The sequence below is a fragment of the Hemibagrus wyckioides genome, linkage group LG06 (genome assembly GCF_019097595.1).
Source record: "Hemibagrus wyckioides isolate EC202008001 linkage group LG06, SWU_Hwy_1.0, whole genome shotgun sequence".
Lineage (NCBI taxonomy): Eukaryota > Metazoa > Chordata > Actinopteri > Siluriformes > Bagridae > Hemibagrus > Hemibagrus wyckioides.
In genome coordinates, this window is record NC_080715.1 from 10,144,222 (window position 1) to 10,156,302 (window position 12,081).

The 12,081-nt window shown below is 40.5% G+C and overlaps 1 protein-coding gene across 3 annotated transcripts in view; it reads left to right on the forward strand.

Moving 5' to 3' along the window:
* The window catches only part of LOC131354719 (TGF-beta receptor type-1), a 39,202-nt gene extending 35,805 nt beyond the window's left edge, over positions 1–3,397 (forward strand). For all 3 annotated transcript variants that reach the window (XM_058392678.1, XM_058392679.1, XM_058392680.1), the window contains 2 exons: positions 237–367; positions 562–3,397. In XM_058392678.1, the coding sequence (XP_058248661.1) occupies positions 237–367; positions 562–687 (257 nt within the window). In that variant the 3' untranslated portion in view covers positions 688–3,397. The remainder of the gene's footprint in view (positions 1–236; positions 368–561) is intronic.
* Positions 3,398–12,081: the final 8,684 nt, after the last annotated feature.

The window sequence follows — 12,081 nt, forward strand, 5'->3', positions numbered from 1 at the left end:
CATGCAGTTTGTGCTTGCAAACACATTGCAGAAGCCTGTTCTTATCGGTTCATACTAGTTTATATCCTTTTAACAACATACAGTAGGTAAAATGTAGTAAGAAACCATTATACACAGTAAGAGCACCCTCTTGTGGAGATTCCTTCAGCCTGATAAATGAGGACCGCTAAAATTGATAACCCTTTTCTAAACAGTATAAGATTTTATACACATTGGTGGTTTTTCTCTTTTCTCAGGGATACATGAGGATTACCAGCTGCCTTATTATGACCTGGTGCCTTCAGATCCATCGGTGGAGGACATGAGGAGGGTCGTGTGCGAGCAGAAACTTCGGCCCAACATCCCAAACCAGTGGCAGAGCTGTGAGGTAGGTTGGAAAGCGGCTGGTTCAGAGAGAGAGATTTTAAAAGTTGTTCATTCACATTACAATTATTCCAGTATATTTGGTGTTTTTATTGAGCAGAATGAATTAAAAAAATAGTCCTTCAGGAATAAGTACGCTTTTAAGTACACTTTGGTGGCTGTTAGGTCACACGTGTGTGTGTGTGTGTCTGTACTCAGGCCCTGAGAGTGATGGGTAAGATCATGAGGGAGTGCTGGTACACCAACTCGGCTGCACGCCTCACTGCTCTACGTGTGAAGAAAACCATCTCTCAGGTGACGGTGCTCAAGGACGTTAAAGAGTAGCACACACACTACCCACTCAAAGGTGCTGACGAGCTTTGGGTGACCCCCTCCATCCCTAATCAAGGGACCACGTTTCAAAACTGTGTTTCGTGATGCCAAACACTCCAGAGTGTAGCAGCGGAGCCTTCCCTCTGCCGAGGGACTGAGAGTTGAGAAGGACGCTGATCTGCTCAGATGATTCTTGCTCAGCACGAACCTGGTTTCAATTAGAGAATGCAGAAGGTGCAGGGAGTTTGCAGAGAAACTGTGAACATGTGTATGAGCAAGAATTCAGTCAGTATCTGACTGACTGAACACTGCCTGTTTTCTCACTTCTTTCCTTATCATGTTTTTTTTCTCTTTGTCTCTGCTCTCTCTTTACAGCCTCTTATCTCATTTTGTCTCTCCTTTGGTGGCTTTTGGTGTTTTTCTACCTGCTGCAAAGTTGCAAAAAAACAAAAAAAAACAACAATCACACGTACCCAATCACCAGTTTTTCAGTAGCTTGAGAGATAATACGTGTTAACAATCTTCACTTTGTTGAGTTGCCAGGTCATAATTTCATTGACCAGCTTATCAGGTTGAACTACAATATAGATCACGTTTGTTGGTCTGAAAGGACTGGATGTAGCTCACGTGCAGCTCTGCTGAATTTCCCCTCCGTCAGTGAAAGGGACCACCAAAAGACCAAGACGCTTTTGAACAGATGTTATTTGAGTGCTGAAGCATTTTCAGGAGAGCTGAGTCAGTGATGTGGTAGAGTGTGTGGTCCTGGTATGACTGTATGATGTGAAGCAGTGTTACCGGGGCTTTTATAACTTCTCAATGTCACTGCTGGAAGTCCACCAACCAAAAATATCCACCTAGCAGCCATGCTTCACTCAGAACCTGACACTCCTGACAAAGCCCCCGGACAATTAACACAAAACATCGCAGGTGTACAAAGTTGTTTTCACAGCTTCCTTTGTTTCGTTACTGTTCCCATGGCAACAAAGACCATGCACTCGTGTTTGAAATGATTTGTTGTGGTCTCGTATCCACTTTTCTTGTTGTTTTTTGTTCCTTGTTTGTTCTGTGCACCTGTTCCTGATTTAGCCCATGATTAGTTTGTCTCTAAATCCTCTGTTGAGTCACGTCACATTGTGAAGTCTTGCCATGCATTAATTCTAAACAGTGCTAGCTCAGTGGTTAAGATGTTGGCATAACTGGTGGAAAGGTTGCCACTGTTGGGCCCTTGAGTAAGGCCCTTAACCCTATAACTGTATCCTCAGAGGCATGTTTCACATTTTCTGTTTTTTTTTCAGATTATCATTACAGATTATAACAGTGTAATGTGATTTGATGCACGCTGTAATTTTCTCTTAAAGACATATTAGTGTGTGTTTGTGTGTGTGTCCTGCATGATGAGCCACTTTCTTATAAAGTGGCTCATAGTGCTAAAACTCTCCCATTTCACACTTTTTACAGGACCACACACTGCCTCTATTGGTGCTGTTTTGAGAATGATCCCACACATACACAGTATCGGTGACGGTCACTTGGTGATCTCTTTCCGCTGACGGACAGATTAAAGGCGGCTGATAGATTGTGCATAACCACAGATGAGCTACTGTCTGTGTGAAACTTTCATCTATATAATGGGTGAGACTGTAATAATGTAATGAAATAGTCAGTTTTATGTAGCTACAAGGAGCGCTTGCCTAAGAAAGTGGAAACCTGATGAACACTCACCTTCCACTTTATTAGGAACACATGTTCATGTGCAAATTCTTTGTTTAACTTAAAACAGTTATCTAATCAGCCAATCATCGTGCAGCAGCGTAATGCTTGAACTTTGCACAAACTGCTGATCTCCTGGGATTTTGACAGACCACATGTCTCTAGATTTTAAACAGAAATATGAGGAACAACAACAAGAAAATGTCCAGGGAGCAGCAGTTTAGCACAGTGAGTGGAAACTGCTTGTAGATGAGAGAGAAGAACGGCTAAACTGGGTCGAGCTTACAGGAAGGCTATGTCGAGGCCAAGTCAAATAATCACTCTTTATATCAGTGGTGAGAAGAAAAGTATCTCAAAATGCACAACACACTGGGTTCCTCACCCATCAGTCCAGAACAGGAATCTGAGGCTACAGTAAGCACAGGTTCGCCCAAACTGGGCAGATTGAACAAGACCAGTCATTGTGCAGATGTTCCTATTAAAGTGCATGTATATTAAATCAGCTTGCTATATGTGTTAAATGGAAGCACGGACATTTACGTTCAGGTTAAACTCGTATCTTAGCTCATACTGTAGCATTGTAACCCATCTTCATGGAGTGTCTTTAGAAACTGCAGCTGAAGCTTTACCTTTCTGCTCTTATTGCTTTCATTCAACTTTGCCATACAAGCTGCACTCCCTGTACCATTCAGAACACAAAGATGACCGCTACCTCATATGCTTTCTCTAAAGTGCCAAATGCTTCAAGTCTCACATTTTAAGCATTGTGCCATAACTGCTTCGGTTGATGTTATGCGTACATAACTGTATTCTTTATGTATATATGGATTGTTATTGTTACTGAGCAAAACATTCATGAGCCAATGGATTTACTGATTGATTTTTGGAACCAATATCACTATGGATAAATGAATTGGCAGGTTAATCAAAGCAATCCAAGAACGAAACAATGCAATTTGCACCTTGAATTTTTTATTTTTATTTTATTTTTTTTGAAAGCAATGCTTTAAACTTTAAAGAAATAATAAAAAAAAGCTTTATTTTCTTTAAGAAATATCACACGGAAACAAAATTTTATTTTGGAAACGTTTCAGTTTTCAGATTTTTCCATATGAGCACTATCACTTTCAGTTACACTGCACAGACCTTTCCATGTGAAGAGTGTGACTTCCTGTAAAACATTGTTATTTTTCAACATGAAAAAAAGACTAAAAAACAAAATTCTAACACCTCTGCAGACAATTCAGAGCCATTTAATAGTATTTACGGTAATATTTCTGATTGCTGAATTTGTCTAGGACCATTGCAGCTCTCCTTGTAGTCCATGTATATCTGTTTTATACATACAACTCTGCCATATGAAGTGCAATATATCGTGTAGTTTCCTAAAAGTACATCCAAACTATCATTATTTGTAGCCTTTCAACGACATAAAGTTAAGAGGTTAATCACACAGGCGTGTAATAATGCTGTATAACACGAGCACTCCTATTCCCGCTTCCACGAATCGCACTACAGAGCAGCAGCAAGTTGCTTATATCTCGACAGAATTGTGGAAATGGAAGTGTGTATGCAAAAAAAAATGCATTTCCAGATAGGTTTCTGAACATAGACTGCACTTTATCCCGAATTCTGTGCAGGAAGTCTGCTTAGCCGGAGCGATGTCTGATATTTAGCTTGATTTGAGATATTTTTACCCACAATTCATGCAGCGTCCACCATCTACAAGCTAGCCAGAATCCCAAAAATGTTTTCCTACTAACTATATACATTCACTACATGGCATACAACACAAGTGTATACCATAATGAATCATTACACGCTGTGAATTCAAGATATGTATCAGATTTGTGGAAAATACCAAGATGCTTGTTTGATATTTCATGTAGGATGTGGTTTAGCATTTTAACAGACTTTTCAAAGAAACAATGAGGAGCCAGCAGACAGCCTTCGTGAAATAATATGTCGCTTTTCAGCAGCCAGTTGCACTAGTTGGGTGCGTTTTGATAAGCTCCACAGCTTGTTGTGAATGAGTATATTATATATAGGCACTGGTAATGACCCTGGCTCACTACACATTGGTACACTCTGGCATGACATGACTACCCAGAAAACCCCAAATATTCTAACAGTCTATGTTTATTTATCCTACATGCTACTCGTTTTTAATTATTGACCTTGAAGTGCCTCTGGTGCCGAGATTGTTCTACGCAGCGTCCATTTTGAACTCAAGGACAGACTTTACAGCCTGATTTTGCAATCCTACTGGGAAGTTTGTCTTTATGAGTCGGAAAGTCGTTATTACGATGTCGGGGTGCATTTAAGTCACGTTTGAGCAGGATGGAGGTGTACCTTCTCTTAACAACAACAACAAAATCTCTACTTCTAGAAAATAAAGAACAAACAATGTGCATCAGGTGTGTTTTTTTTTATGTTTTTATTCAATTTATGAAGCCACTGTAAGCTTTAATGTTACATATTATATCGTAATCCTTCATTGCTAACATGTATTGTTCAGGCAGTTAGCTTGTTTTATTGTAAATAACAAAAAAGTGTAACAAAGACATATCACTGCTGAATGCCTAATAAGTAGCATGGTGTATATTTTACTTTCAGTATTATCTCTCTTTCTCTCTCCATCTTCCTCTGTCATGCTCCATGATTACTTACTGAAACACCCCCAACTTGAAACCTCTGAGCTTCAAGAAAATCCAGACTCCTAATGTGTGTTCAGCTCGTAGACACAATCTTTTCCATCATGACTTGGTGAACGCACCATAAGTTTAACTAGTGCGACAGGCTACTGGACATATCTGGACAGTCTAAAACACTGTGCTCAATGTATAGCTTACGTTCATGCTTCTGCTTCCTACATAGCAGACGGGTCTGGGCCAGATCTGGCATTAAGCCGGCACTGGTGGCTGGGTTCTGGCATGGCAAGTGGTATGTCAACCAGATGCGGACCAGGTCTGGCAGTGATGGCACTGTTTATATGATGGCATGCCAGATGTGGCCCGGTTATGATTTGGTTTATGTGGTGTGGCCCAGTGCTGGCCCACGTCTGGCCCGCCTCTGGCAGACCAGACATGGGCCACCAAAGGGCCGTCATTCTTTTTGGTATGTGGGCCGAGTGTAAGTGCATTGTGTGGGCCAGATCTGGGCCAGACCTATTTTGCTATCTGGGTTTGGTCTTTGCTCAGTGTAGTGTTTTTTCCTGCTCTCAAACTCATCATTTAATCCAGAACGTCTTCATTAAGCTTAGGTATCAGATCAGCATCAGGAATCAGCTGATGCCTTTAAAATATGTCAAGGAGTTGTTATTGGTATATCCTTAGATGTTATGAGATTTTTGGGAGAGTTTTAACATTCTGCAGGTGTGTATATATGTGTATATATGTTCATATGATCTAGTATTCAGGCCTTTTCTAGTCATGTCATGACTTTTGACCTAGACTCTTTGTGAGTTTTGACTCAGCTTGGACTTTGATTGTTACTCAAATTGAAATATCCCATGCTTTGGTGTGTGTAATGGTTACGTAGTGACGTTAATTATTTTTCAGCATTAAATGTTATTACTCATATGCTCCTGCTGTGAGTCATTAATGGAGAGGTAAACATCTATATTTAATTATCACCAGTAAACCGAATCCCGTTTAAGACTTGACTTGCACTCGATTTAAGTAGTATATTTACCGTCTGTTTGATGGTCGTGGAAAAGCAGTCAGATGTTGTTATTGCTGAATTCTGGCAAATTGACAGAACACTGCTTATAATCCTTAATTCTGACTACGAAACTACAAATATACAGTGTTTCACCAAAACGACACTATGTGCTGTAATGAAAAGGACATAAGCCTAAAGAACTCATTTTGTAGTCAGATACCTGCTGTGAAAATGTCCATACTTCTTCGGCACCACAGTCAGAATGAAAGCTTTAAATATATATATCTCAGTTTCCTCTAAAACATATGGCTTGTGGTCGCGATGTGCAAGTTTTCAGGTCTCTGTAGTTTTCTCAGGCCACCACACATTCAGGAGGATTCACTGAAAGAAGTAGTAGTGAGCAGAATCAGCTTGCTAAGCTTAATCTGTATGCATGGTTAATGGAGCACAGGCAGCATCCTGACTAGCTGTCTGACATTAGCATACAGTAACCCATTTTTAGCCTGTTTTTTTTTCTTCTTCTTCTGTTTCTTGTAAACAATTCCAGAACTGATTAAGCTTTGTAGATGTTTCAAAACCTGGACACCATTATGTCTTAATGATTTTCTGTCCCAGGACTACTCAGCATTTCTGTATATGTGTAAAGCTGCTTGAGAATTGATAATCCTTTATTTATCGCTGTTTTGCTTTTCTGAAATTGTCACTTTGTCCCAAAGAAGCCCTGGTGCCGTTGACCGACGAGGTCCAGGGATTCATGAGTGTGTGTGTGGCGGTTTTGGTTCCTCTTTGAGAACATACTGCTCTTGCTGTGATGAGAGGAGTATGAAGGTGAAATTTCATACTTTGTTTTTTACATTTCGACTCCTAGGCTATGATCGTCACAGTATTCTATTGTATTGTGTCTACAAGACTATTTATTGTATTCATGTGTAAACTGTGAGACAATAAAGTATTTTTCTTTATAAACTCGCTTTGCATTTTTCCTGTTCTCTAAAACTGATTTCCAGACAAACCGAGTCAGCGAAGATAAGTATACTTATCTCTGCAAAAACTCACTCTGGAGTGACCTAACATGACCTCAGTTTGTTAACTCTTTAAACATCTCAGTGATGAGTCAAACCCAGACTGCAAACGAACTGCAGTTTCAGACGCTGTGACCGTTAGAAATCGAGTCTCTTTCAGTGAGTCAGATCTGTACAAGCGTGCGTGCTTGTGTGTATTTGACTGCCTGTGCATGTTTTTTTTGTTCCTGTGGCCTTGTTTGCTGAGTGTTGATTTGGAAAAGACGTTAAGCGATTCGACCACCGGCGGTTTCAGAGCGGTATTTCCCTGAATCAAAGAGATTGCAAAGAAGTTATCAATGGCAACAAATGCATAAACAGCGATTAGCTGATTTTGAAATGACTCTTCCACCTGAGCAGGGATGCTGCTTCATTCATCTTAGCACATGGAAAGAAGAAAAGGTCTTAACAGAAGTTAGTGTGAGGCTTCTTGATTCACTGCAGTGCTGAGGATTGTGGGTTTAGTCTGAACTGATGATTACTGGAACTTGATTCTCATGTTCAGTAGAATGCATATGCAAGGATCTAAACCTATTCCTGAAAATAAATGTGAAAATATTTGCACGGCAGTGTTATAGAAATCTGGATATAGATTTAGTTCACTTCAAAAGCAAGCCAGAGCAGATAGAGGCAAGGAGCAACTCCCTGAGATGACATGCAGAAGAAACCTGAAGAGGAACCAGACTCAAAAGGGAACCGGTTCACACCCAGCAGTGAATTATAAATATTCCCTCTTCTGCAGCTGTTTACTGTAAAGCCAAACTGTACCGAATGTGTTCACTATGAACACAGAGGCAGTTTTTAGTGCAAATCCAGGTGAGATGATTCACTCAAGCTTGAGTATATCCGTGTTGGACCATCTAAAGCTTCAGAACATGAGTCACACGTACAGAAACTTTAAACAGACAAAGTTTCAGGATATATTTGTCTGCTCAAGTAGGTGAGAGGCATTAAGTCAGATCATTATGCACGCTCTTATCCTTTGAAATTCATTCGTGTGGCTTTCACACAGCACACACGCATCAGCATTTTCACGCATCAGCTGCTACAACAAGACAGACTTTATCTTTAAGCCACCATGATACTTATGAACCAGTGCATGCTTCTAACAAGGGGGAGTCAAAGGGAAAGGAAAACTGTTGTTATGAATAAATATAACATTTTCTCTAATAAAAATATGAGAAGCAGTAGGTCACATTTGAAGTTACATAAGGAAAAAGACACTGCTGATCCACTGTTTTCAATAGCAACTGCTGCTACATTTTATTTGTGACACCAATATACACAAAACAACTCAGAAAAAGGGTTTTCCCTTGACCTTTATATAGACTATAGTCTGTTGTTGCTGCCTATTTAAACAAACCTCAGATACACTGTATAGACAAAAGTAGACCCCTGACCATACATGTACAGCATTTGGCATCATTAATCAGACACCATTAATCAGAGCAGCTTACATTTATCACATTTATGCAACTGAGCAGTTGAGGGTTATGGGCCTTGCTTAAGGGCCCAGCAGTGGCAGCTTTGGTGGACCTGGGACTTCCAAGCAGTACGATTGTGACTGCTTTAACCTTCCATCCATCCATCCATCCATCCATCCATATGTGAGCCTTCCTCATGCTGTTCTTATTTTGCAGCAATATGATTACACAGAGGGCAGCACAGTGGCTTAGTGGTTAGCACTGTTGCCTCACAGCAAGAAGCCCTGTGATGGACTTGTGACCTGTCCAGGGTGTACCCCTGCATTTCGCCCAATGTGTGCTGCGATAGGCTCCAGCAGAGCCTCGTGACCCTAATTAGGAATAAAGCAGGTATAGAAGATGGATGGATGCTTACAAAGAATTGTAGTGTTGATTTATATTCATCAATGAATTGTATAGTAGAGGATTGGGCACACTACAGCACAAACACACTAAATGTACATTTAGTAAACAACAATAGCAGTCCCCAAGGTTGATATTTGTAATGTAAATAATGTAATGTAATAGAAAATAGTGTAGGTTAAATCACGTACAGTGTATTCACTTTGCTAAGTGGTCGATACAAACTAAAAACAAACAGACACCCTAAGGACAAAGGTATATTGTCCAAAAAATTATATATATATATATATATATATATATATATATATATATATATATATATATATACACTATATTGCCAAAAGTATTCGCTCACCCATCCAAATAATCAGAATCAAGTGTTCCAATCACTTCCATGGCCACAGGTGTATAAAATCAAGCACCTAGGCATGCAGACTGTTTTTACAAACATTTGTGAAAGAACGGGTCGCTCTCAGGAGCTCAGTGAATTCCAGCGTGGAACTGTGATAGGATGCCACCTGTGCAACAAATCCAGTCGTGAAATTTCCTCGCTCCTAAATATTCCACAGTCAACTGTCAGCTGTATTATAAGAACGTGGAAGTGTTTGGGAACGACAGCAACTCATATATATATATATACACTATATTGCCAAAAGTATTCGCTCACCTGCCTTGACTCGCATATGAACTTAAGTGACATCCCATTCCTAATCCATAGGGTTCAATATGATGTCGGTCCACCCTTTGCAGCTATAACAGCTTCAACTCTTCTGGGAAGGCTGTCCACAAGGTTTAGGAGTGTGTTTATGGGAATTTTTGACCATTCTTCCAGAAGCGCATTTGTGAGGTCACACACTGATGTTGGACGAGAAGGCCTGGCTCTCAGTCTCCGCTCTAATTCATCCCAAAGGTGTTCTATCAGGTTGAGGTCAGGACTCTGTGCAGGCCAGTCAAGTTCCTCCACACCAGACTCTGTCATCCATGTCTTTATGGACCTTGCTTTGGTCACTGGTGCACAGTCATGTTGGAAGAGGAAGGGGCCAGCTCCAAACTGTTCCCACAAAGTTGGGAGCATGGAATTGTCCAAAATGTCTTGGTATGCTGAAGCATTCAGAGTTCCTTTCACTGGAACTAAGGGGCCAAGCCCAGCTCCTGAAAAACAACCCCACACCATAATCCCCCCTCCACCAAACTTTACACTTGGCACAATGCAGTCAGACAAGTACCGTTCTCCTGGCAACCGCCAAACCCAGACTCGTCCATCAGATTGCCAGATGGAGAAGCGTGATTCGTCACTCCAGAGAACGCGTCTCCACTGCTCTAGAGTCCAGTGGCGGCGTGCTTTACACCACTGCATCCGACGCTTTGCATTGCACTTGGTGATGTATGGCTTGGATGCAGCTGCTCGGCCATGGAAACCCATTCCATGAAGCTCTCTGCGCACTGTTCTTGAGCTAATCTGAAGGCCACATGAAGTTTGGAGGTCTGTAGCGATTGACTCTTCGCACTATGCGCCTCAGCATCCGCTGACCCCGCTCCGTCAGTTTACGTGGCCTACCACTTCGTGGCTGAGTTGCTGTCGTTCCCAAACACTTCCACGTTCTTATAATACAGCTGACAGTTGACTGTGGAATATTTAGGGGCGAGGAAATTTCACGACTGGATTTGTTGCACAGGTGGCATCCTATCACAGTTCCACACTGGAATTCACTGAGCTCCTGAGAGCGACCCATTCTTTCACAAATGTTTGTAAAAACAGTCTGCATGCCTAGGTGCTTGATTTTATACACCTGTGGCCATGGAAGTGATTGGAACACCTGATTCTGATTATTTGGATGGGTGAGCGAATACTTTTGGCAATATAGTGTATATATATATATATATATATATATATATAAAATATTTTATTTATATATATATATAAAATAATATTTCTAATAGCAGACTTTGTCTAATCAGATAACACTAACCTTTTCTTTCTAACTATGTATCATAGTTTTTTGTTTAAATATCATTGAATGATTCACTTAAAGATCCGTTCATGAGAGTATTCGTTGTCTGAATCAGACAAAGCAAATCCTCTTAGCTTGACACCAAAAAAACCCACATCCTCCTTGCTCTCATTTGTAGCCCATGAATTACACATATTGCAGAAACTGTAATTACTAAATCCTGAATCTTTAAAAGTACATTGGGAAATTCACTTGGACGTTCTCCAGCTCCCCTTTAGCCCACAAACTGTGTAACCCAGACGGTTATGGTGTGTGTGTGTGTGTGTGTGTGTGTGTGTATAGAGGAGTTCACAGAGGCAGAGGTGGGATTGGGGCAATAAGCATAAACATGTCCCTGGCTCTGATACAAGAACTCAGTGTCCGATTTCCATCATTAATGATTTTTAAGTTGTTTTATTAGAGAAATTAAAGTAACCAGGTGAAAATCAGCTGCTAGAACTCTTCTGAATGTCAAAACAGGATATACCATAACCATTATTCACGAGAAAACTGAATGACTGAAGAGTTCTCTCGAAACTCTTGTACAATACACATTGCATGTTGGATGTCAAAGCCTGGTATTGACTAATCATGTCCATTTCTATGCCATCTTGAGGTGTTGAAATTCAGATGGTTCAGATATTGTTCAGTTTTCTGCCATTAAACCTTTGGAGGTCCACAGGAGTCTAAGAGAGTGTAATTGTTGCTGGGTGAAAAGCGAGGCCTTCATGTCTTTCCCAGTCATTGGTGTTGTATTAGGTCATGTATAGTCTCTTAAACTAGACCTTAATTTGCTCGTCTGGTATTTTCTGTCAATGTAGATGACCGAAAACCAACTTCTTTGACAGAATGAGACTGTTTGACCACAGAACTAGTTGGCAAACACACAGGACTTATCATTTACTCATGAAACTCTCTAATAATTCTTTCCGTCCTGTTGAGTATAATCCCATGACACTATTTTACATTTATAAATAATTGTAGATTAACAAAGATAGCTCTCTGCTGCCTGTTAAACAAAAAGATGCTTTACATGAACTAGGAGAAGCCTGTGCTAGGGTGTTTTAACACTTGGCATTTTTTCCCCCCACAATGGCTTCTTCAGCTTATACATACATTATAGATATGACCCATATTGGTGGATCTTGTTGCTGA